Source organism: Bombina bombina, chromosome 5, assembly GCF_027579735.1.
Source record: "Bombina bombina isolate aBomBom1 chromosome 5, aBomBom1.pri, whole genome shotgun sequence".
NCBI classification, from domain to species: Eukaryota; Metazoa; Chordata; class Amphibia; order Anura; family Bombinatoridae; genus Bombina; species Bombina bombina.
In genome coordinates, this window is record NC_069503.1 from 526,568,819 (window position 1) to 526,594,651 (window position 25,833).

Genomic DNA, 25,833 nt, shown 5'->3' on the forward strand with positions numbered 1-25,833 from the left:
AAGCCCAGATTGGTTCCTCCAAGTAAGGCAAATAGTAGGTGGAGTTTTGCCATTAAAAAATTAATTCAGTAAAAAGGATGTTAATTTGTTATAAAAATGTTAAGAATTTGCTGATGTTATTCTAGAGCAACACAACAGAAACGTCTTATAATTGCATGGCGTTTAATATTCCTTTAAAGAACTAATAGAATTGTATTTAAAACTAGTATATTATTTTCAGGATAATCGTTTCTTTGAATATTTTATCCTATCTGTCTGTCTCTTTAATAATATATTTTGCTTCCACGCTGTATTTTTTCCCCTATGAACTATAGCTTTCTATATAGATGATTAATTGGGGCTTTTGTTCTGCCACTTTGGTTTTATTCAATTATGTTATAGCAAGTGGTTTTACCTCACATCCTAATCAATATAAAAGGAAACTATAATATATCAAAATGCTACTGGTCTGACAGTGTAATTATCCGTCTTTTGATAACAACCCTAAGTAGACACAGAATGTAGCATTCATGTAATTGTCACTGCTGCATAACAAAACAATAGTCTGATAAACAAAAAGTATGTACATTTTAAAGGGATATCAAAAAGTAAAAGATACTAGATATCATATATTAAAAAAAAAAAAAAAAAAAAAGATTAGCCTGAGAATAATGTGTAAAAGTATTTATAAAATTGTGTTAGTTGTTTAAATATTGAAGCGTAAAATTTTAGTTTCTAAAAAACAATGGGTGCCACCATGTTCAAATACCTAGGTTTCTCATTTTATTTTTATTTTTGCTAAATTGAAATTATATATAAACATTTATAAATTAACATTTTATATTACAATCTCATATTGTTTAATATCCCTTTAAGAGACTTTTAATTTGACTTCTATTATCAAATTTACTTTTTTCCTATTGGTATCCTTTGTTGAAAAGCATACATAAGTGCAGATTTAACAAAGACTGGGAGGACAGCAATACGCATTTATTATTGCACACTATAGCTAGTGTGCAATGCTGCCCCTTGCTCACGATTGTGCGCATGCAGGGGCTGTCAATCTCCTGGGTCAGAAAAGTCAGCGGGGATTAAGATACATCACATAATAGTTGGTGTAATGGGTTAAGAAGCAGTGGTCTGATGACCGCTACACTCTTGGGTGCAGGCTCGCTCGTGCCATCACAGCTTCATAAAAGGGCGCCCAAAGACTGGCTCAACAACAGCATCGCACTACTAGGAGCTAGCTGGTGAATGGTAGCTACACACATATGCCATGGGTGCAGCCAAGTCTGGTAAAAGAACTGGAATAAGCAGGCAGTCTGCAGAGGCTTAGATACAAGGTTATCACAGAGGTAAAAAGTGTATTAATATAACAGTGTTTGTTGTGCAAAACTGGGGAATGCATAATAAAGGGATTATCTATATTTTTAAACAATAAAAATTCTGGAGTAGACTGTCCCTTTAAGAGTATTTTTAGGCACCTTTTCATTAAACTTTACATTCACTTTAAAGGGACACTAAACACAATTTTTTTTCTTTCATGATTCAGATAGAGCATGCAATTTTAAGCAACTTTCTCATTTACTCCTATTATCAATTTTTCTTCGTTCTCTTGCTATCTTTATTTAAAAAGCAGGAATGTGATGCATAGGAGCCGGCCCATTTTTGTTAAGAACCTGGGTTATGCTTGCTTATTGGTGGGTAAATGTAAACCTCCAATAAGCAAGCGCTATCCATGGTGCTGAACCTAAAATGGGCTGGCTGCTAAGATTTACATTCCTGCTTTTAAAATAAAGATAGCAAGAGACCACTGCTCCTTAACTCATCCGCCACCTCTGAGGCATCGGACAGCAATCCGCCTTATCGTGTACGATCGGGTTGATTGAGATCCCCTGTTAGCAGCCGATTGGCCGCGAATGTGCAGGGGGCGGCACTGCACAAGCATTTGACTAGAAATGCTTGTGCAATGATAAATGCCGACAGAGTATGCTGTCGGCATTTATCGATGTGCAGCGGATATAATACGCTATAACGGATCATGTCCGTTCACACTATGATAAATCGGCCCCATAGGGTGTTGATAATGTGTCTTTTTCACGTTTGCCAGTATTCCAAGATGATTTTGAATAATTCTATTATCTTGCACGTGTGCAATACATCATATCAATATATGGTCTAGATTCATTAAACCTATATTCAATACTATTGTATAGCCCTTCAGTAGTGGGCAGGACAGACATTTACATTTGTATATGTATTTAATAGACAGCTAACGAGATCTGCAGAAAACGTGAGAAAATGGAAATTATGACCGCAACACTGAGAAATGGCGTTTAGCAATCATGCTCTTAAAGGGACAGTAAACCCCAAAATGTTCTTTTAAGATTCAGATAGAACGTACAATTTTTTTAACAACTTTCCAACTTACTTCTATTATCAAATTTGCTTCATTCTCTTGTTATCCATTGCTGAAGGAACAGCATTGCACTACTGGCAGCAAGCTGAACACATCTAGCTAGCCAATCACAATAGACAAGTGTAGGCACCAATTAGCAGCTAGCTCCCATTAGTGTATGATATGTGCGCATTATTTTTTAACAAGGGATAGTAAGAGAATGAAGCAGATTTGAAAAGTGAATTTAAAAGTGTCTTAAAATGACATTGTCTATCTGAAACATGCAAGTTTAATTTTGACTTTCCTATCTGTTTAATATTTTTTGTTTTCATTTCATACTCACATTTTTGTAAAAGTACAGTATTCTTGTCTTTATAAATGGGATTTCTCTTTGCAATTGCATGATAATTATAAGGAGTTAAAGGGACATGACCTTTGTATTTCTTGATTCAGACAGAGCATACAAATTTAATCAAATTTCCAATTTACTATTATTTAATTTGAATAGTTTTCTTGGTATCCTTTATTGAAGAGCATACCTATGTCGGCTCAGGGCATGGAACTAGCTGCTGATCGGTGGTTGCACATATATGCCTCTTTTCATTGACTTACAAATGTGTTCAGCTAGCTCCCAGTAGTGCATTGCTACTCCTTCAATAAAGGATATCATAAGAATGAAGCAAAATTGATAATAGAAGTAAATTAGAAAGTTGTTTGACATTGCATGCTCTATCTAAATCCTGAAAGAAAAATATTGGGTTTCATGTCCCTTTAAGGATTTTTTAATTTGTATTGTTTGTTTAAAAGTTCTTTCTTCTTACAGAGAAACCTCATTCTGCACAGTGCAAGTGAAGTTTGGAAATTGCGGTTTGTACAGTGAGAGTGAGGTTTGGAAATTGCGGTTTGTACAGTGGGCTGAGAACGTGATTTGTAAAGTTGGCTTTTTAAAAATATTTACAGTGTGAGAATTGTTAAAATACCATTATAGAAGATGAGCTAAAACTGTAGCCACTGTCTTTTTATGGAAATTAATATCTCACAATGTTCTTCCTGATTTTAGATGAATATCTTGCCAAAACAGAAAATTATACACAATGCCCATATACAAATGGCAATCAGTTTAACTACTTTAGCTACCCATTCCCCAGCTTTGCACAAACAACATCATTATATTAATATACTTTATAACATTTAAACCTCTAAATTTCTGCCTGTTTGTAAGCCACTACAGACCGTCTCTTATCACATGCTTTTTAATTATCTTTTCACAACAAGAGACTGCTAATCCATGTGGGCCATATAGTGCTCACTCCGTGGAGTTGTGCAGTACACAGCACTAATTGGCTAAAATGCATGACGTGGCTTAGATGCAAGGTAATTACAGAGGTAAAAAGTATATTAGTATAACCATGTTGGTTGAGCAAAAATGGGGAATGGCTAATAAAGGGATTATCTATCTTTTTAAACAATTTTTTTTTAAAAAACACTTTATACACTTGCAAAATACATACACTGACTACATTAACCTCCTTGTTATTTCACTGATCCATTATCTGTAGTTCGGAGTGCCGTTGTCGTAAAATGGAGAACAAATGTCATATGTGTTAACAATTGTAACTGTGTTTGACTCGGAAATATTGTAATCTCTTCCTGGTTTTCCAACATCGGAGGGAAATAAAATCAGGAAGACTGGACTCAAGCCCATAATAATATGCAAGTAACAGTGAATAATAAAATGCAGTAACACATTAGGGTATTTTCTTTTTAACACTTTTTTTGTACTGTTAATATCATTTGTTTTTCAATTTATCAAACTTTAATAGAACAATATTTGTTGTTTTTATTATTATTATTATTATTATTATTATGTGATAAACTGCAATATGGCAAATTTGATTGAGGTGGATACAATTTCATTGTTTTACGCTTTATGACAAATACATCTCCTCTGGTCTCTATCACTAAATCTGACAACCCCCAACTGTTAAGTGCCAGAGTAATCTAATTTATCTTCCTGAATAAACACAAGCCACATACATTTCAACACCAGATCTCAACTTTCTGTTCAAGGCCGCAGAAGTGTAATCTTAGTCCCTAATGGTCATTGTATTTACTTCTAATAACAAATGGGTTAAGAAGACAATGCTAGTATCATTCATAAAATGTAATTTTAGTTAATCAAGTAATATATCCATAATGGAAAAAAACAAATGGATGCCATTTAAAATGTAATGCATGGTGTATTACTGTCGACAACTCCATCATTACCCCTACCCCGCATGCCCGATGTCTCGGGGTCACATTTGACTCAGATCTTTCCTTCACTCCTCACATTCAGTCCTTGGCTACAGCCTGCCGCTTCCACCTTAAAAACATCTCTAAAATTAGACACTTCCTTACACAAGACACAACTAAGATTTTAATCCACTCTCTCATTCTTTCCCGCCTTGATTACTGCAACTCTGTCCTCTCTGGTCTCCCCACCTGCCGCCTAGCTCCTTTACAATCCATAATGAATGCCTTCCTTACACGTCGCTCTTCATCTGCTGCGCCTCTCTGCCAATCCCTTCACTGGCTTCCTCTTGCCTCTAGGATCAAACACAAAACTCTCACTCTGACATACAAAGCCCTCAACTGCACTGCTCCCCCCTACATCTCAGACCTTGTCTCCAGATACTCTCCCTCCCGTCCCCTTCGCTCTACTCATGACCTCCTGCTCTCCTCCTCTCTTGTCACCTCATCACACTCCCGTTTACAGGACTTCTGCAGACTGGCTCCCATCTTGTGGAACTCTCTGCCTCGCTCCACAAGACTCTCTTCTAGTTTTAAAAGCTTCAAGTGCTCCCTAAAGACTCTACTGTTCAGGGATGCATACAACCTACGCTAACCTTTCCTAATACCAGTTCCTCTCCTCCCCTGCAATCCCCTAAACCCTCTTAGCATGTAAGCCTAAAAGTCCAGCTGTTTGTAGATCACCTTCTTAAGAGCTGACTACAACAGTGCAACTCTTGGCAGGCCCCTCTACCCTATAATTGTTTTGTTGTACTCCCCCTTTGTTTATAGCGCTGCGGAATCTGTTGGCGCTCTACAAATACATGCACTTCCTGTTAGTTTCAATATCCAAAAAAAGCAGTTTTAAACTTATCATTTTATTCATGCATTTATAATATATTTTTAAACACTGCTCTTTTATATAAATTTTATTTTAAAGTTACTTTAATGTAAGATTGCAATACAGCTGCCCTATGTCTAACAGGATCTGTTCCCGGAAAAAGCGGAAACCATATTCTGGTGATGTGTAGTGTTTATTTGGCTGTGGACAAAAAACGTTTGCAAAACAGATACTTGTTAACAGCATTTGTTGGATGAATAGAAGACAGACAAGAAGAAAAGAGACATGTCATGCTATTATGTCAGTGCTGATCCAAGATTCCAAGATCCCTGGGGTAGGGTCATGGGTCATTCAACTAAGAAGAGCGCAAAAAGAGGTCATGAGCTTTGTGGTTTATGTGGGGCTCACATGAAAGTTTTCACTAATTACATTAAGGGAAGATAAACAGATTTTTTATTTTCTTTATATTGGATTTCTCAGGAGAAAAAAAAAACTTTCATTATAAGACACTGTTAACTACTAGAAGTGTATATTTTACACACACACACATATATATATATATATATATATATATATATATATATATATATATATATATATATATATATATATATATACACACACACATTTATATATATATACATATATATATATATATATATATATATATATATATACTGTACATATATATGAAACATAACATCATTCATTTTATAAATTGTTTAATAAGACACAATCAAATATTTTAAATCTCCAGTATTCACGACAAGTAATATGGTAATGCCTAGAAAGACCTTCATACTCCTATTCACAGAAAGTCTCCTCCAATCAAAATGGTCACAAATTATTTAGAAAACTGTTACCACCAATTAAATATACAGTAATATAAAATATTTCATTAATGATTGTAAAACAAATTTGCAATATACTTTCATTATTTTTTTAGCTTCCTCTCCATGTTATTTAAACTTTGAAAATTAAGAGTTTTCCAATTATGAGGCTTCACAAGTCTGCTATATATATATCTGTACCTAATTGGTCTCAGCAGGGCTGATCAGATTAGGTCATTCAAAACAATGATAGTTTTACTAAGACCGTGACAGTGGCTAGTCTTGTCTAGTAAAATAACTAGATTGGCTCCTCCAAATAAGATAAATGGTGGGCAAAGTATGACAGTTGAAAAACAATTGCAGCAAACACGGTTTTAATGTATTCCAAAATCTATTACACGCACCTAATATGTTCTTTTTTTTTTTTTGGAAAGAAACCTTGTAATTACAAGTCAATATTCTAAAATAAAAAAAAAGTAAAATAAAGTTAAACATATCTATCTATCCACATATTGTTACAATTGTTACATATTGCTACTATAAAACATAAATGCTTAGAAATAATTCAGTGAGCAAAATGTATCTGCTTACTGTTATTCTATGGAAGAAATTCACCAAATCACAACAGAAATATGCATTTTAGCTATACACTAAAACACGGAAATTAAAGGTATCTGTCCCTTTTATGATTTTTTTTCTTTTAGCTCTATTTAAATTCAAATAGTGATAATTTCTTTTAGCTCTATTTAAATTCAAATAGTGATACACATATTCATTGAGGATACAGTTCTGACATTGAGAAAGTTTTTTTCTACCCAGCTTTGCAACAAAAACAAAGTATACAGACAAATAAACAACCTGTCCCTTTTCTTTCTTACATAAATTCTTAAAGGGACACTAAACCCAATTTTTTTCTTTTGTGATTCAGATAAAGCATGCAATTTTAAGCAACTTTGTAATTGACTCCTATTATCAAATTGTCTTCATTCTCTTGGTATCTTTATTTTAAATGCAAGAATGTAAGTTTAGATGCCGGCCCATTTTTGGTGAACAAACTGGGTTGTTCTTGCTGATTGGTGGATAAATTCACCCACCAATAAACAAGTGCTTTCCATGGTTCTGAAACAAAAAAATAGCTTAGATGCCTTCTTTTTCAAATAAAGAAAGCAAGAGAACGAAGAAAAATTAATAATAAGAGTAAATTAGAAAGTTGCTTAAAATTGCATGCACTATCTGAATCACAAAAGAAAAAAAATGGGTTCAGTGTCCCTTTAAGGTTTAATCATATTCATTATCTAGAGAATAACCATTTTAAGATTTGTTTTTCTAATGGTTACTATACCATGCCAGCCTGGCTGTTCGCTGTTAACTTTTATTGCATGACCTCCACATAACAGCAAAATAGAGTGATACTTTTAACATTAGAAACCCCACCAGCAAAAACATTCATTTACAGATACCAAAATATATATTGCCAACTTTACAAAATATTTCACAGTGTGTTATTATGTCACAGAAATAATAAAACATCAAAATAAATCTTCTATAATATTATATACAAACTGATTCCTACCTCTTTTCAATAACATTTTGTAAAAGATCTTTTTTTCTTATTGCTGAATATTACTGAGAATAAGTTGATGCAAAAGCATTTGAATAATAAACAAACAAAAATCTTACTTTTAATACTATAAAACATAGAAAAAAAACTATAAAGTCTTGTTGTGAAAATTAAACCATACTGTAATTGAGATGTCATTAAATAAAAAAAGAGTTTAGATATGACAAATATAAACTTGTATCAAATATTTTAACTTGGGTGATCACACAGGAAAGGACTTGCACAAGTTGATTGTGATCTGAAGAATAGACTTCAAATAGTGTGTCTCGCTGTCTCATAGTTTGACTTGACAGCTTAAAGAGGTATTTGGACATCAGCCAACAAAATTAATAAATCCATTTGCATTAATTGAGGAAAATTACTACCTCTACAAATATAATACAGACAGCTACGAATATGTATCCAATAATGTATTTATTATTAAAGGGACAGTCTACAACATAAATTTTATTGTTTAAAAATATAGATAATCCCTTTATTACCCATTCCCTAGTTTTGCATAACCAACACAGTTATAATACACTATTTTTCCTCCGTGATTACCATGTATTTAAGCCTCTGCAGACTGCTCCCTTATTTCAGTTCTTTTGACAGGATTGCATTTTAGCCAATCAGAGCTGATTCCTAGGTAATTCCATGGGCGTGAGCACAATGTTTTCTATATGGCACACATGAACTAACACCCTCAAGTGCATCTCTTAACTAACTTCTTAACCACTTATTGTGCAAATGTGCATAAGCATTGGTTGCATGCAGGTAAACAGGCTTAGTAAGGTCAGCGGCCAGACCTAGTAGGTTGATATGCTAATCAGTAATGTTAATACTGGGGAGAGTGCATCCTTGCATTCTCAGACCCAGGCAGCACAATATCTTGAGCCAGCCCTGTGTGTATAAACTGTATATAATAAACCAGGTATTAGTCTAATACATAGAGGCCTATTTATCAAGTCGTCAACCGCAAATATGCTGGAATTCCGCAGCGTAATTGTGGCAAGCCTGATTCCCCTTATTTATCAAAGCCTACAGACCGTCAAAAGTAGAAATCTGTGACGTAACATACGATCCGCCGGTCTCAGTCCGACACAGATCGATGCTTACGTCATTGCAGATGTTCCAAATGCAAATTCGGCATTATTTGACTACTTTTACAAGTTATAAAACTTCTAACAGGTACGCTCACCACTATTCCGGCCCAGCATACCTGCTTTTCAATCCGCCGCCCTGGAGGCGGCGGATGCCATAGGAATCAATGGGAGTCTGAAAGCAGCGAAAGCTCATGTTCGCTGCTGCCCGATATCCCATTGATTCCTATGGGAGAATAAAAGTTACGTTTACACCTAACACCCTAACATATACCCCAAGTCTAAACACCCCTAATCTCCCGCCCAACACTGCCGCCACCTACATTATACTTATTAACTCCTAATCTGCCGCCCTGACACCGCCGACACCTACATTATACTTATTAACCCCTATTCTGCCGCTTCCAGACCCCACCGCCACCTAAATAATGTTATTAACCCCTATCCCGTCGCTCCCGGAGCCCACCGCAACTAAATAAATGTATTAACCCCTAAACCCCTGGCCTCCCACATCACTACCACTTACTAAACCTATTAACCCCTAAACTGCCAGCCCCCCACATCGCCATAAACTAAATTAACCTATTAACCCCTAAACCTAACAACCCGCTAACTTTATATTAAATATTAACTCATGCCTATCTTATAATAAATTTAAACTTACCTTTAGAATTACATTAAACTATATTAAACTAATAATTAATCTACCCTAACTGTTATACTAAAATTACTTTTAACTATATTAAACTAATAATTAATCTACCCTGTTATACTAAAATTACATTAAACTATATTAAACTAATAATTAACCTACCCTAACTGTTATACTAAAATTACATTAAACTACAAATTAAATTAATTATATTATATATTTAATACTCAAATAATTTAAATCTACTATTAAAAATTACAAAGTTACAAAAACTAACAACTAAGTTACACAAAATAACAAACACTAAGTTACAAAAAAAATAAACACTAAGTTACACAAAATAAAATATTTTTTATCAAATATTTAAACTAATTACACCTAATCTAAGAGCCCTATGAAAATAAAAAAGCCCCCCCCCCCCAAATAAAAAAACCCTAGCCTACAATAAACTACCAATGGCCCTTAAAAGGTCCTTTTGCTGGGCATTGCCCCAAAGAAATCAGCTCTTTTACCTGTAAAAAAAAATACAAATACCCCCCCCACACACAGTAAAACCCACCACCCACACAACCAACCCCCCAAATAAAAACCTAATCTAAAAAACCTAAGCTCCCCATTGCCCTGAAAAGGGCATTTGTATGGGCATTGCCCTTAAAAGGGCATTTAGCTCTTTTTCAAAAGCCCAAACCCTATTCTAAAATTAAAAACCACCCAATAAACCCTTAAAAAAGCCTAACACTAACCCCCGAAGATCCACTTACAGTGTCTGAAGAGCCGACATCCATCCTCAACGAAGTGGCAGAAGTCCTCATCGAAGCCAGCAGAAGTCTTCATCCAAGCGGGCCAACGTCTTCATCCAACCGGGCAGAAGTCTTCATCTAGACGGCATCTTCTATCTTCATCCATCCGGTGCGGAGCGGCTCCATCTTCAAGACATCCGACACAGAACATCCTCTTCGTTCGACGTCTTCTTCAACAATGAATGTTTCTTTAAATGATGTCATCAAAGGTGGCGTCCCTTAGATTTCGATTGGCTGATAGAATTCTATCAGCCAATCGGCATTAAGGTTGAAAAAAACCTATTGGGTTTGCAATAAGCCAATAGGATTGAGCTTGCATTCTATTGGCTGATTGGAATAGCCAATAGAATGCAAGCTCAATCCTATGGGCTGATTGGATCAGCCAATAGGATGTAAGCTCAATCCTATTGGCTGATTGCAACAGTCAATAGGATTTTTTCAACCTTAATTCCGATTGGCTAATAGAATTCTATCAGCCAACCGGAATCTAAGGGACGTTATCTTGGATGACGTCATTTAAAGGAGCATTCATTGTTGAAGAAGACGTCGAACGAAGAGGATGCTCCGCGTCGGATGTCTTGAAGATGGAGCCGATCCTCGCCAGATGGATGAAGATAGAAGATGCCGTCTGGATGAAGACTTCTGCCCAGTTGGATGAAGACGTCGGCCCGCTTGCATTAAGACTTCTGCCGACTTCAATGAGGACTTCTGATGATTCGTTGAGGATGGATGTCGGCTCTTCAGAAACTGTAAGTGGATCTTCGGGGGTTAGTGTTAGGTTTTTTTTAAGGGTTTATTGGGTGGGTTTTAATTTTAGATTAGGGTTTGGGCTTTTGAAAAAGAGCTAAATGCCCTTTTCAGGGCAATGCCCATACAAATGCCCTTTTCAGGGCAATGGGGAGCTTAGGTTTTTTTAGATTAAGTTTTTATTTGGGTGGTTGGTTGTGTGGGTGGTAGGTTTTACTGTTGGGGAGGATATTTGTATTTTTTTTACAGGTAAAAGAGCTGATTTCTTTGGGGCAATGCCCCGCAAAAGGCCCTTTTAAGAGCCATTGGTAGTTTATTGTAGGCTAGGATTTTTCTTATTTTGGGGGGCTTTTTTATTTTAATAGGGCTCTTAGATTAGGTGTAATTAGTTTAAATATTTGATCATTTATTTTTTATTTTGTGTAACTTAGTGTTTATTTTTTTTTTGTAACTTAGTGTTTGTTATTTTTTGTAACTTAGTTAGTTTTTTGTAACTTTGTAATTTGTAATAGTAGATTTAAATTATTTGAGTAGGGTTAGGTTTTTAAATATATAATATAGGTAATTTAATTTGTAGTTTAATGTAATTTTAGTATAACAGTTAGGGTAGGTTAATTATTAGTTTAATATAGTTTAATGTAATTTTAGTATAACAGTTAGGGTAGATTAATTTATAGATTAATATAGTTTAATTTAAATCTAAAGGTAAGTTTAAATTTATTATAAGATAGGGATGAGTTAATATTTAATATAAAGTTAGCGGGTTGTTAGGTTTAGGGGTTAAGAGGTTAATTTAGTTTATGGCGATGTGCGGGGCTGACGGTTTAGGGGTTAATAGGTTTAGTAAGTGTTAGTGATGTGGGAGGCCAGAGGTTTAGGGGTTAATACATTTAGTTAGTTGCGGCGGGATCAGGGAGCGGCGGAATAGAAGTTAATAAGTTAGAGTTGCGGCGGTGTCAGGGAGCAGCGGGATAGGGGTTAATAACTTTATTAAGTTGCGGCGGGGTCCGGGAGCGGCGAGATAGGGGTTAAACAGTTTAGTATAGTGGCTGTGTTTAGTGACAGGGTATAAATAAAGCTGTGAAAAAGCCGAATAGCAGCTAGATCGATGACTGTTAGTTAACAACAGTCCGCTGCTCATCGCCCCGGACCTGGTGCCTAGTTTTTTGACAGCTTTTTTGTTAAATATGGAGAGCGTATTCATGTCCACGGCCGCAATGTTAGGCAATGTCAGGCGAGCGCATTGGTGCCGTCAAATGCAAGGAAGTTGACGGCTTAATAAGTAGGCCTCATGGTTTTTATTTTCACAAGACCAGTGAGTGCAAATTCTTCACTTACTATATATTTATTAGATAGGTTGATAGATACACATCAGTGATGTGCAGTCACTAGAGGCAGGTGAGGCAGTGCTTCACCTCTCATATGGGCAAAAATATATATTTTTTTATTGGCTTTAAAAAAAAATTTTTATTTTTTTTCCCCAGCATTTTTTTTTCTCACAGCTATATGTTGTGCAATGAAGAGGCACAATCAGGTCTGCCCACCATTACACAACATGCTGCGCCACCTACTGGATGCAAGTGGTTAAGATCATTGCATGGCCCATTAACTGCTTATTTGAGGCAGTCCTATTTGGGCTGAACCAATCCAGCGAGAGGCATTAGTAAGTGGAACATAGGGTTGGGGCTGGATGTTAAATCATATAAAACAAAACAAAAAACGGAAAAAAAACAAATTTCATATATTTTGTTGCTCTCCTGTGAACCTGCTAGCTTTGCTAAAGTGAAAAAGAGAGTTCTGTTCTTCCCCTCTAAGTGCAGTGGAATGTGCCACTGTCACTTCCTGAATCATTACAGAGCAGGAAGAGAGAGGCACAGAGAACACTGTTTTAGCCACATCTTATTGAAGTAAGATTTTATTAAAAAGGGATTCTGTTAGTGAAAATGATAATTTAATGAATGTGGTTTAGTGTTTGTTTACTCTTTTACAGCAGGGTCGTTTTTGTATTTTGTTTACTCAAACTTTACACCCACTAACTTAGCAGCTTGCCTCTGTACTAATGTATAGTCTTACTTTCTGAACTCTCTGTAGCTCTGCTGTTTTATTACTTTAAAATGCAGTGATCCCTCTCCCCCCCCCCCCCCCTTGTGTGTGTGTGTGTGTGTCTCTATCTATCCATCTCTCTCCTTATGTGTTGTTCTCCCCCATGGTCTCTTTCTCTCTCTGTCTCTCTTCCTCCCCCTCTGACTCTCATCCCTTATGTAATGAAAGAATCTATAAGCATAATTTGCAGCATTAAAGTAAAAAGTATCTTTTAAACATATTTTAATGGGCATGGATTTCTAGATCTCATAATCAGAGCAAGCATTGTGTTATCTGGCAAGAGTTTCTGTTACAATCCTTTTAGACTAAAATCAGATGTTTACTAAGTTGACCAGTTTTCCAAGACACCATTTAAAGGGACATGAAACCCATATGAAACCCATATGCAAATTTAAATAACTTTCCAATTTACATCTAATATCTAATTGTCTTCATTCTTTTGATGTCCTTTGTTGAAAATCATATCTAAATATGCTCAGTAGCTGCTGATTGGTGGCTGCACATAGATACCTCATGTGATTGGCTCACCCATGTGCATTGCTATTTCTTCAACAAAGGATATCTAAAGAATGAAGGCGTATCCTAGCCACTGCCTCACTAGTCTCTGACGTCACTGCACGTCACTGATACACATGCATCATAATTTCATTAGTAAATCTTTGTCCTAGTGACACCTCTACCTTTGACTATATACGGCTACTGCAGATACCCCATGTTATCGTACAGGTAACTCTTCTTTAGATTTAGAACAGGGAACTCATCGCCATAGTATTCTGTCTTAATTATGCAATTTTGTAATGTAAAGAAATTTTAAAGTGCAGCTACCAGTGCAGCTCATACTCTTCATACTATAATATATATATAATATATATATATATATATATATATATATATATATATATTATAGTGTTATATATATATATATATATATATATATATACATACAGTATATAATTTCCAAAAAGGACAGCACTCACTGGTCTTGAAAAATAAAATTTAACATTTAATAATCAAAGGGTTAAAAGTAGGGAGTAGGCATGACGTTTCGATGCCGTACTGGCATCTTTATCAAATGTCCCAAGTGTGAAAAATGGTGCTCCAGAGAAGGCACATCAGCTATGTGATGCCCCAAGCAAAGTGTCCTCCTAGCTGATGTGCCTTCAACACATTTTTTTCTATAATCATATTCACTAAATAAGGATACAATGAATTGCAGTTACAGAAAACAATATATGTAATTGAATAAAAAATAAACAACATTCAATCTGATAATGCAAACAATGGGAGTGCAGAAGGTTCCTTACCTTCACATGGGCAAGATACTTCTCACATTTCTGTTCCATATGAGACAGCTGTAGTTTCTCACTGACTTGTGCAATTGTCTCCCCAGAAGACACCATAAACACTCTAGGCTGCTGGCCTTTTTCTTTCTTTGCAACATCAGCTGTAAGGTTGTATAACAAACCTGTAACAAATATATCATGGTGAGAAGATAATGTAGCACTATTAAAGGGACCTTAAACACTTTAATTTGGTAACATACAATTCAAAATGATATATCTCTCTATATATATACTCGCAATATACTCTCATTATTTATTTTGCCTATTTTCCTGTAATTCCATTCTGAAATTGTGAGGCTTTTCAGCTCCTGTTAGAGATGGAAGTGCAGAACACTCCATAGAAGTCAATGGAGAAAAAAGTGGGGAAAAACACCCCACTCTCGCGCAAACTCGATTGCATATTCGCACATTACAATGTTTTTCACATAACTTAATATGTCCTATTTATTCATAAATACATATTTCTACATTTTTTGGTACAATATATATCTATACCTATATTTATATATATAGATGATTATATATACTGTAGATATATACAGATATATATATATATATATATATATATATATATATATATATATATACTGTATATAGGCTAAATTACAAGTGGAGCATGAAATGATTGGGTGCCTGCAAACGGGCAAATTAGCATTGTGCTTAACTTGTAATACCAGCGCACATTAGCGTTTGCTGGTATTACAAAGTGGGCTTGTAATCTAGCCCTATATATGTAAAGTGTGTGTAGTGTGTATGCATGTAATGTGTGTATGTGTGTGTGTGTGTAATATAAGTGTAGTATGCACTAATCTGAAAGTACAAATCCCACAATCCTCTGCTGCCAAATAATGCTAACGGACATGTGAACTTCTATATTTAAAAACTTTTATATGTTAGCCAACACTGCTGTAGTAAAAATTTGATTTTTCTGCAACAAGCATAAATCTCACAAAATCCAAATGTAATTTTAAAATCCTGTCTGCTAAGTAAGACACAATAAGGCATCTCAATAGGGCACAAACAATCAATAAAATGTGCTTTTAGAGCAGAAAGGTCACACCAGGGCTATCATAATGTAAGCATCTAATATAAACATTTAATAAACTCTTCATTGCTGGTAAAATATTTACAATGAAAACTGACACAGCCTGGCAATTGTAACAAACGTAATACACAGGATTGTGATTCCAGGCGAAGGCCAAACTGATGGCAAATTTGACAATGGGTGGATTAAACAAAACTAAGTCCTTACATGACATAAGTGAATGTGTTTTCCTAGATAACAACACAGATCAATATTATTTCAGTCTAAACAGAATAATAGACGTCATGAACCATAAAAAAAATAATGTTATTATATACTTAAAGTGATGGTAAATTTAACATGTTTTAAACTCAGGTCCAGAATCTAGGTGATATTTTTGATGGAGTTTAATTCATAATTTCTAATAAAGATGCACACTAATTTACTTTTGAATCTAGCCATGCCATTCTAATCTCCTGGGCTCTGGTCACCACTTCAAAATTCATACGGTTTTTCTCCAATCAGTGCTCTAGCTAAAAAAAAAGTGCCATATGGCTAGAGCACCAATTGGGGAACAGTTTAAACCATTAGCTCACAAAAAATAAGAATTTTGAAGTGGACGGCCAGAGTGCGGGGGATTAGAATGGCATGGCTAGATTAAAAAGTAAATTACAGCGCATCTTTATTAGATGTGATGAAGTAAAGTCCATCAAAAATATTGCCTAGATTCTGGACCTGAGTTTAAAACATGTCAAATTTACCATGACAAATTGACCATCACTGGAATAAAATAGTGCAATTTAGAAAATTCTATTTCAGTTACGATAATAGTGACATATAAATTTAGAAGACATTGAAGTCCTATATTATACATTCAAACATGCATGAAAAAACAGCACTGTAAACTTTAATTTTAATAAGAATATAAAAGTCAGCGCTATTCAAATTTAGTCAAATCTGCAAGAGGTGTGTTTGCAAATATTGCTTTATCTTAAAGAACTGGTTAAATTGGGGGGGGGGGTATCTGGGCATTACCTCAAATGGTGGCAAGGTTGGTACCTGAGTGCAGATTGTGGTTAAGTCACGGTTTATAAACAGATTGTGAACTGATCCAGTATCATAGTTGCGATAATCTAATCTCAAAGATTATGCATAGTTTAAAGATAACATTTTGTCTGATAATCTGCACCTGCTAACTGACCTAGAATTTGGAGGCCTACTGCGACCCTTATGAGGAAAGGATCTTGTTGGAGAAATACAAGTATTAGCTTACAGAGGAGATGGAGCAGGCTTTTAGACGTTCCACTCTACATATATGGAACACTTGGCAGAGCTGTCAAAAACAAACCAGACTTTGGTGGCAGCTGAGCTTTTCTATTCAAAAGCCCTGCAGGCTATAGTAGATCGAGAAGCATTAGAGAGTTAGTGATTGTGTCATGTCTAGAGTTGAGGAATACTGAACTTTGTTGTGGAAGTTCTCACCTTAACACCAGCGCAACACGGCTTTTCTGATGGCTAACTGGAGAATGACCTGAGATCTATTATACTGAATACACAACAGATCAGTCTATCTCTTTTGTACCGGCATCACTCATGTGTGTGAATAGCAGCGAGTTTTCAAGCACATTTTTTATTTAATTTTTTATTTTAATTTTCAGTATTTTTTTAATGTAATTTAACTTAACTTAACTTTATGGGATACAATTTAAAAAACAAAAGTTTCTAAATGAATTGTGTTATCAAATTTGCTTTGTTCCCATGATATTTTTTGTTGAAGAGATACCTACATAGGCATCTGGAGCACTACACGGCAGGGAATAGTGCTCTTACAAATGGATAACACACTTGCAGAACTGCTGCCATATAGTACACCACACACGTGCATGCTACTGAGATTACCTACCTGATTTTCAACAAAAGATACAAAAAGAAAAAAAATGACACTAGGGGGTAGATTTATCAAGCAGCGGATGCAACAATCTACCCCTGAAGTTTGTAAGACCGCTGCTCCTTAACTCATCCGCCACCTCTGAGGTGGCGGACAGCAATCATGCCGATCATATCCGATCGGGATGATTGACACCCCCCTGCTAGCGGGCCGATTGGCCATGAATGTGCAGGGGGTGGCATCTTGTGCAATGTTAAATACGCTGTCAGCATTTTCGATGTCAGACGGACATGATCCGCTACAGCAAATCATATCCTTCCGACATATGATAAATCTACCCCAGAAGAAAATTAGAAAGTTGTATAAAACTGAATGCTCTATCTGAATCAAGGAAGAAAACATTTGGGTTTTATGTCCCTTTAAAGAGGGAAAAGAAAACAAAAAACAAGACAACCTTGTTAGATTTGAAACTGCGAGACACAACCACTAGACAAGATACTTCACAGGGGTAATACCAGCCCTTGGAGATCACTTTACCATAGCAAAACAGATGTGCAAATATTTAACATTTAAAAAAGACAGAACTTTGTATAAATGTTTTTTTTTTAAGTTTTGTGGTTGTAATTATTGTTCATCCACATTATTAGCAGTTCTCGTTTGATGTGCGAGATGTCATGTATTGCGCAATTCATGCAAATATCCTATAATATAAAAGGCCAAGTGTGTTTGTCTGAAGCTGTCATGCGCAGTAGAAACCCCGCAATGACAAACACACCTGGCCTTCAACAGACTGACCTGGCATCTGGGGCCGACCGGGTGTGAGGGGGGGGGGCGTGACGCAGCGGGGCCATGCATGACGTGGGCGGGGCCAGGTGTTACATGGGCGGGGCCGGGCAGACGTGAGAGAGCTCAAAAGAGGAGGGATAGAGAGAGAGCAAAAGAGAGAGAGACAGCAAAAGAGGGGGGAAAGAGAGCAAAAGAAAGGGGAGAGGGCAAAAGAGGGGGGATAGAGAGAGCAAAAGAGAGGGGGGAGAGAGAGCAAAAGAGAGGGGGAGAGAGGGAGCAAAAGAAAGGGGGAGAGAGAGGGCAAGAGGGGGGATAGAGACAGCAAAAGAAGGGCAGACAGCAAAAGAAAGGGGAGAGAGAGAGCAAAATAGGGGGGATAGAGAGAGCAAAATAGGGGGGAGAGAGAGAGCAAAAGAGAGGGGGAGAGAGAGAAAAATTTAATTAAAAAAAGACACTTTTTATAAATGTTTTTTTTAAGCTTTGTGGTTGTAATTATTGTTCTTTCACATTGCTAGCAGTTCTCGTTTGATGTGCGAGACGTCATGTATTGCGCAACTCATGCAAATATCCTATAATACAAAAGGCCAAGTGTGTCTGTCCGAAGCTGTAGAAACCCTGCAATGACAAACACACCTGGTCTTCAACAGACTGATCTGGCATCTGGGGCCGACCGGGTGTGAGGGGGGCGTGATGCGCGGGGCCGAGCATGACGCAGGCGGGCCAGCTGTTATGTGGGCGGGGCCAGGCGGACGTGAGAGAGCTCAAAAGAGGAGGGATAGAGGGAGAGCAAAAGAGAGGGAAAGAGAAAGCAAAAGAGGGGAGGAGGGAGAGCAAAAGAAAGGGGAGAGAGAGAGAGAGCAACAGAGAGGAGATAGAAAGAGCAAAAGAGAGGGAGAGACAGCAAAAGAGAGGGGGGAGAAAGCAAAAGAGAGGGAAGAGAGCGCAAGAGAGGGGAGAGAGTGCAAGAGAGGGAAGAATGAGACAGAGAGAGAGCAAAAGAGAGGGGGAGAGAGCAAAAGAGAGGGGAGAGAGCAAAAGAGAGGGGAGAGAGCGCGCAAAAGAGAGGGGGGAGAGAGCACAAAAGAGAGGGGGAGAGAGAGAGAACAAAAGAGAGGGGAGAGAGAAAGAGCAAGAGAGAGGAGAGAGAGAAAGAGCAAAAGAGAGGGGGAGAGAGAAAGAGAAAAAGAGAGGGGGAGAGTGCAAAAAAGAGGGGAGAGAGAAAGCACAAAAGAGAGGGAGGAAAGAGGGAGGAGTAAGAGAGAGAGCAAAAGAGAGAGGGGGAGCGAGAGCAAAAGAGAGGGAGAGAGACAGCAAAAGAGGGGGAAAGAGAGCAAAAGAAAGGGGAGAGAGAGAGCACAAGAAAGGGGAGAGAGAGAGCACAAGAGGGGGGATAGAGAGAGCACAAGAGGGGGGATAGAGAGAGCACAAGAGGGGGGATAGAGAGAGCAAAAGAGAGGGGAGAGAGAGCACAAAAGAGAGGGGGAGAGAGAGCATAAGAAGAGGGAGAGGGAGAGCAAAAGAGAGGGGAGAGAGAGCGCAAAAGAGAGGAGGGGGAGAGAGCATAAGAGGAGAGAGAGAGACAGCAAAAGAGGGGGAAAGAGAGCAAAATAAATGGGAGAGGGCAAAAGAGGGGGGATAAAGAGAGAGCAAAAGAGGGGGGATAGAGAGCGCAAAAGAGAGGGGGAGAGAGCAAAAGAGGGGGAGAGAGCAAAAGAAAGGGGGAGAGAGAGCAAAATAGGGGGGAGAGAGGGAACAAAAGAGAGGGAGAGAGAGAGCAAAATAGGGGGGAGATAGAGAGCAAAAGAGAGGGAGAGAGAGCAAGCAAAAGAGAGGGAGAGAGAGCAAAAGAGAGGGAGAGAGAGCAAAAGAGAGGGGAAGAGAGAGCAAAAGACAGGGGGAGAGAGAGCAAAAGAGAAGGGGAGAGAGAGCAAAAGAGAGGGGGAGAGAGAGCAAAAGAGAAGGGGAGAGAGAGAGAGCAAAAGAGAGGGGGATAGAGAGCAAAAGAGAGGGGGATAGAGAGCAAAAGAGAGGGGGAGAGAGAGCAAAAGAGAGGGGAGAGAGCGAAAGAGAGGGGGAGAGAGTGCGAAAGAGAGGGGGAGAGAGAGCGAAAGAGAGGGGGAGAGAGAGCAAAAGAGAGAGAGAGCAAAAGAGATGGAGAGAGACAGCAAAAGAGGGGGAAAGAAAGCACAAGAAAGGGGAGAGAGAGCACAAGAAAGGGGAGCGAGAGAGCACAAGAGGGGGGATAGAGAGAGAGCAAAAGAGAGGAGAGAGAGAGCAAAAGAGAGGGGAGAGAGCAAAAGAGAGGGGGAGAGAAAGAGCAAGAGAGAGAGAGAGAGAGAGAGAGACAGCAAAAGAGGGGGAAAGAGAGCAAAAGAAAGGGGAGAGATCAAAAGAGGGGGGATAGAGAGAGCAAAAGAGGGGGGGAAAGAGCAAAAGAGGGGGAGAGAGAGAATAAAATAGGGGGGATAGAGAGAGCAAAAGAGGGGGAGAGAGCAAAAGAAAGGGGGAGAGAGAGCAAAATAGGGGGGATTGAGAGAGCAAAAGAGAGGGAGAGAGAGAGCAAAATAGGAGAGAGAGAGAGAGAGAGAAAAAGAGAGGGAGAGAGAGCAAAAGAGAGGGGGAGAGAGAGCAAAACAGAAGGGGAGAGGGAGCAAAAGAGAGGCGGAGAGAGAGCAAAAGAGAAGGGGAGAGAGAGCAAAAGAGAAGGGGAGAGAGAGCAAAAGAGAGGGGGAGAGAGAGCAAAAGAGAGGGGGAGAGAGCAAAAGAGAGGGGGAGAGAGAGCAAAAGAGAGGGAGAGAGAGAGTGAGCGCAAAATATAGGGGGGAGAGTGCAAAAGAGAGGGGGAGAGAGTGCAAAGAGAGGGAGGAAAAGAGAGGGAGAGAGAGAGAGGAAAAGAGAGGGGGAGAGAGAGACCAAAAGAGAGGGGGGAGAGAGAGAGCAAAATAGAGAGAGTGGGAGAGAGAGAGCAGAAGAAAGGGGGAGATAGAAAGTAAAAGAGAGGGGGGAAAGTGCAAAAGAGAGGGGGGATAGAGAGAGAGCAAGGGGTGGAACAACTGTACTGCAAAAAATGTCCCGTGTACACGGGCTTTAGGACTAGTATATGATAATGAAAAAAACGCCCACGAAATTATGGAAATTACAGTAGCTCATTGACTTTCAAACATGATCTCATCTTTACAACAAGGCATCTATGCAACCCCACTGTCATTTATAAATCTAGGCCAATGACCTGTAACCAAAAGCATTTTCACTTTAAATCAAAATCAAAGGAACATTGACATAATACTTTCCTTCAACTAGAATAATGTTTTACAAGTGAGCTTACAAGCCACTATTGGAAAGACCCAAAGAGTGACATACAAGTTTCATTAAAGTTTTTTTTAAATCTAGATATAATGCTAATAAATCATCAGCTATTATAAGAAAACCCTCCAATTTTATTTTAGGCCGTGAGTATGGTACATTACACTGACCTTATATTTAATCAATTTAATCCATATATACATAATAATTCACATCTCCCAACATTTCCCAGATATTTTTCGAGATGCAGTAGGTTAAAAAGGGCCCACCAGAATTTTATGCGCGAGGACAAGCAATAAAGCAGGTTGTGGACAGGCCATGGAAGAGGTAATAGGTGGATTGTAGGTGTGTATGGGCGGACCATGGCCATGGCTCATAAATTCCATTAAAACCAGGACAACAAAGAGCTGCAGACCACCTAAACTGTGACACTTCCGAAGGATGCTGGACGGTTGGGAGGTATGTCTATATTTTTCAAATTAGTAACAACTTTTTAATAATTAATAAACCACATAATTTGCTCTGAAAGTAAACAAAAATCATATAATTTAGTTAAACCTTTTTTCAATCCAGATGTCAAAAAGAAATAATAAAACCATGTCATCTAGTTAGTTGGTGGGAAGAAATATTTCACATTTGTTCCCTCAAACTTGGATCTTTTCCCAAATCCTGTGTGTAAGATTTAATTCTATATTTTCACAAACAGCTGTTTACTGACTAATACAAAACAAGAAAAGGACTTGGGAATTATTATTTTGGATGATTTTAAATTTGGTAAACAATGCAGTAGTGCAGCAGGTAAGGAAACAGAATGTTTGACTCAATAGGAAGATGTTATAGCAGCAGAAAAAATGTAAGGCTCATATATCACTTTACAGATTACTAATTAGGCCGTGTCAGTATTGTGAGCAGTTCTGGAGGCCATATCTAAAGAAGGATATAAATAAACCGGAATCTGTTAAAGGAGGGCTACAAACATCTTACATAGTTAAAAAATAAAACTTACAAAGAAAGACTCATATGCATTGCTTAGAGGAGAGAAGGTAGAGAGGTGATATAACAGAAACTCACCTATATAATTAAGCTTAATAAGACTGAAAAACTATTCACAAAGAGAGCACCACTAGAACAAGGAGTCCTGATCTCAAGTTAATGGGTAGCTTGTCCTAAAGTAATTTGCAGAGGGTGGTTGATTCATGAAACAAATTTTGATTTGAGGTGGTTTAGACAAAGACTGTTGGTGACATAAGCATAAGGCTTTCCTACAGACATGATATAATATAGGTGTTGGTTCTTATCTGTCATCAAAATCTATTTTCTATGCATACGGTTATATGGATTGATTTAGTAACCCACTACTATGGATTCAGTATCCCACTATGCCGAACAAAGTAGTAAGTGCTGTGGGGCTCTCTATAAGTCTCGTAAGTATGAAACATATGGTTCTGACAATTAAAGGGCCATAATTCCCAAATGTTTAAACACTTGAAAGTGATGCAGTATAGCTGTAAAAAGCTGACTAGAAAATATCACCTGAACATCTCTATGTAAAAAATAAAGATATTTTACCTCAAAGTTTCTCAGTAGCCACATCCCATTGTAAAGGACTTCTAAGCAAGAAATCAGTATGTCTGTCCCTGGACAGCGGAAAGAGCGAGCTTTTGTGCACACTCATCTTATTTCTCTATTCAGTGTAAGGAAGTTTACAATGAAATCTCATGAGAGTTAAGTGAAATCTCATGAGATCACAGTAAAAGAGTTCATGACCTCAGCACTGTTGATGCTGATTGGTTGCTGTTCATTTCTTCATTTTTTATTTTTTTTACCTGCAGCTGGGCAGTAACTGAATTATAACTTTTTACACAGAACTTACTGTGCTGAGCTGAGGAAATTGTGAGGTAAAATATCTTCCTTTTTTACATAGAGATGCTCAGGTGATATTTTCCTGTCAGCCTTTTACAGTTATACTGCATCAGTTTCAAGTGATTTAGCATATGAGTATTATGTCCCTTTAAGTAGTTTGAGAAAATACAGCACGTTCTTTAAAAAAAAAAAACCTTTGCAAAATATTAATTATACATAGGAAGTTTTTGTGAGGAACAAAAAACTTCTGAAACATCTGCACAGATTTTGTTGGCACGTCAACAGCATTAGGATAGACTATTTAATGTATTTATTTAATGAAATATCATGATTTTCTGTGATTTTAACTATTGTTATGACTCTTCTAACCTCAATGCTGACAGAGAATATTATTTTAAACCTCTGGCTCTTTGTCAAGGAGTTAAAATAGAGATAAGCATACATCCTAATCAGCCCACTCATTTATTCTTCCAGTGCTCAACAGAGTGTTCTCCCACTAGTTATCTTCAATGAACTTCTGCCTTTTTCTAATAGCCTTGTCGCTACCTTGAACCTGTCAGAGCAGCTAGGCGCTGGACTGTTTCTGCTTGTTCCACTTATTTTACCTCTCATAGTATTCTGTTTGAATTTACCAGTGACCGCTGTGTGTGATACTAATCTGGCTACTCAGTTTATGGGAAAGAACAAGATCAGCAAATACTCTGTCTGCTCCCAGTTATGAGGCCATTACGGAAAATAGTCTAGAACTGAATCTTTCTGCCCTAGCATGCATTTCATCCAATCTGTCTTCCCCTAAGCATTCCAGGTTGGCTTACATATGTTACATCATGTAGTGGCCATGAGAAATAGAACTGGTCTGGACTGTCAGTCTTGTTTGTGCTCCCCCCACCCCCAATGAGTAGGCAATACAAATACAACATTTGCAGGGGGCTACAGATACCTATCAGCCTGAGGAAAACAGTGATATTGCTGGCTTCCTGCCTGTTTTTTTATGTGGTGGAGCTAGGGCACTAATTGCTATCGCCCCAGGTAAGCTCTACTACCTGCTTCTCTGCATTTCCTGACAGAAAAATATTTTAAAGTGACAGGACCCCAAACAAAATGTAAAACAGAATGCTGCCCAATCAGGAGCATGGGGAAACATCAAGACTTTATTTTAATATCACCAAAGACGTTAATATCTTTTTCTCAAGTATACATGCATAAAATATAAAGGCACATGCAGAACAATACCGGTAATGTTTACTGATATTCATGAAGCATGATGTTACTGTGAGTTGAGGTGTTTAAAAGGGCATTTTTTAGGTTAGTTTTTTTTTTGGGGGGGGGGGGGGCTTAATGTTAGAAGGTATTTTTTTCCTACAAAATGGCTGATCACTTTAGGGCAATGCCCTACAAAAAGGCACCTTTTAAGGGCTATTTGTAGTTTATTTTAAGAATAGGCGTTTTTTTACTTTTGGGGCATTAGAATAGGGATAACTTTTATTTTTGGTAATTTGTTTTTAATTTTTTGAAAGGTTAGAGGTTTTTTTAATTTTTTTGTAATGGTAGCTTTTTTTAACTCTAATGTTAGGGTTTTTATTTTAATAGTAATGTTAGTTTTTTTATTTTAAAAGGTAAGACTTATTTCACAGCTAAGTTTTTTTTTTTTTTTTTAGGGAAGTTAGTTGTGTTTTTTTGGTAAATGTAGGGTTAGTTTATTTTGGGTTAACTTAGGGGGTGTAAGGTTAGGGGGTTTAGATGTTAGTGGGTCATCTTGCCATGTGGGGGGGTTAGTGGTTAAAAGTGTAGTGCAGACTTTGCAATGTGGGGTGTGTGGAGGTTAAGGGGCTAATAGTGGTTAAGGGGTTAATAGTGAAGAGGCTTACTTTATGGTGGGGTGTAGCGGTTTAGGGGTTAATAATGTAAAGAGGTAGTTTGCGATGTGGAGGGCTGCCGGTTTTGTTGTTAATAGTGTAGTGCAGACTTTGCGATGTAGGGTGTGTGGCGGTTTAGGGGTTAAAAGTGTAGGTGGTTACTTTGCGGTGGGGGGTCGGAGTTTTAGGTTTAATAGTATAAAGAGGTAGTTTGCGATGTGGGGGGTGGCAGTTTAGGGCTTCATAGTGTAGTGCAGACTTGTGTGTGATGCTTTAGGGGTTATTAGAATTGGGGTATTATGGCAATTCGTGCAAGTAGGGTGTTAGGTTTTCTTTGCATTATTTTGCTCCATTGACTTCTATGGGGCAGTAGCTTATCGCTGGAGCGATACGCTTTTACTTTCAACTCGTAATACCAGCGCAACCCGACTTGCTCAAAAAGTTTA

The 25,833-nt window shown here is 37.6% G+C and overlaps 1 protein-coding gene across 1 annotated transcript in view; it reads right to left on the reverse strand.

Moving 5' to 3' along the window:
• Positions 1–25,833, reverse strand: part of ITGA9 (integrin subunit alpha 9) — an 838,607-nt gene that overhangs the window by 503,062 nt on the left and 309,712 nt on the right. Inside the window, exon 15 of the mRNA XM_053714443.1 lies at positions 14,629–14,789. Within this exon, the coding sequence (XP_053570418.1) occupies positions 14,629–14,789 (161 nt within the window). The remainder of the gene's footprint in view (positions 1–14,628; positions 14,790–25,833) is intronic.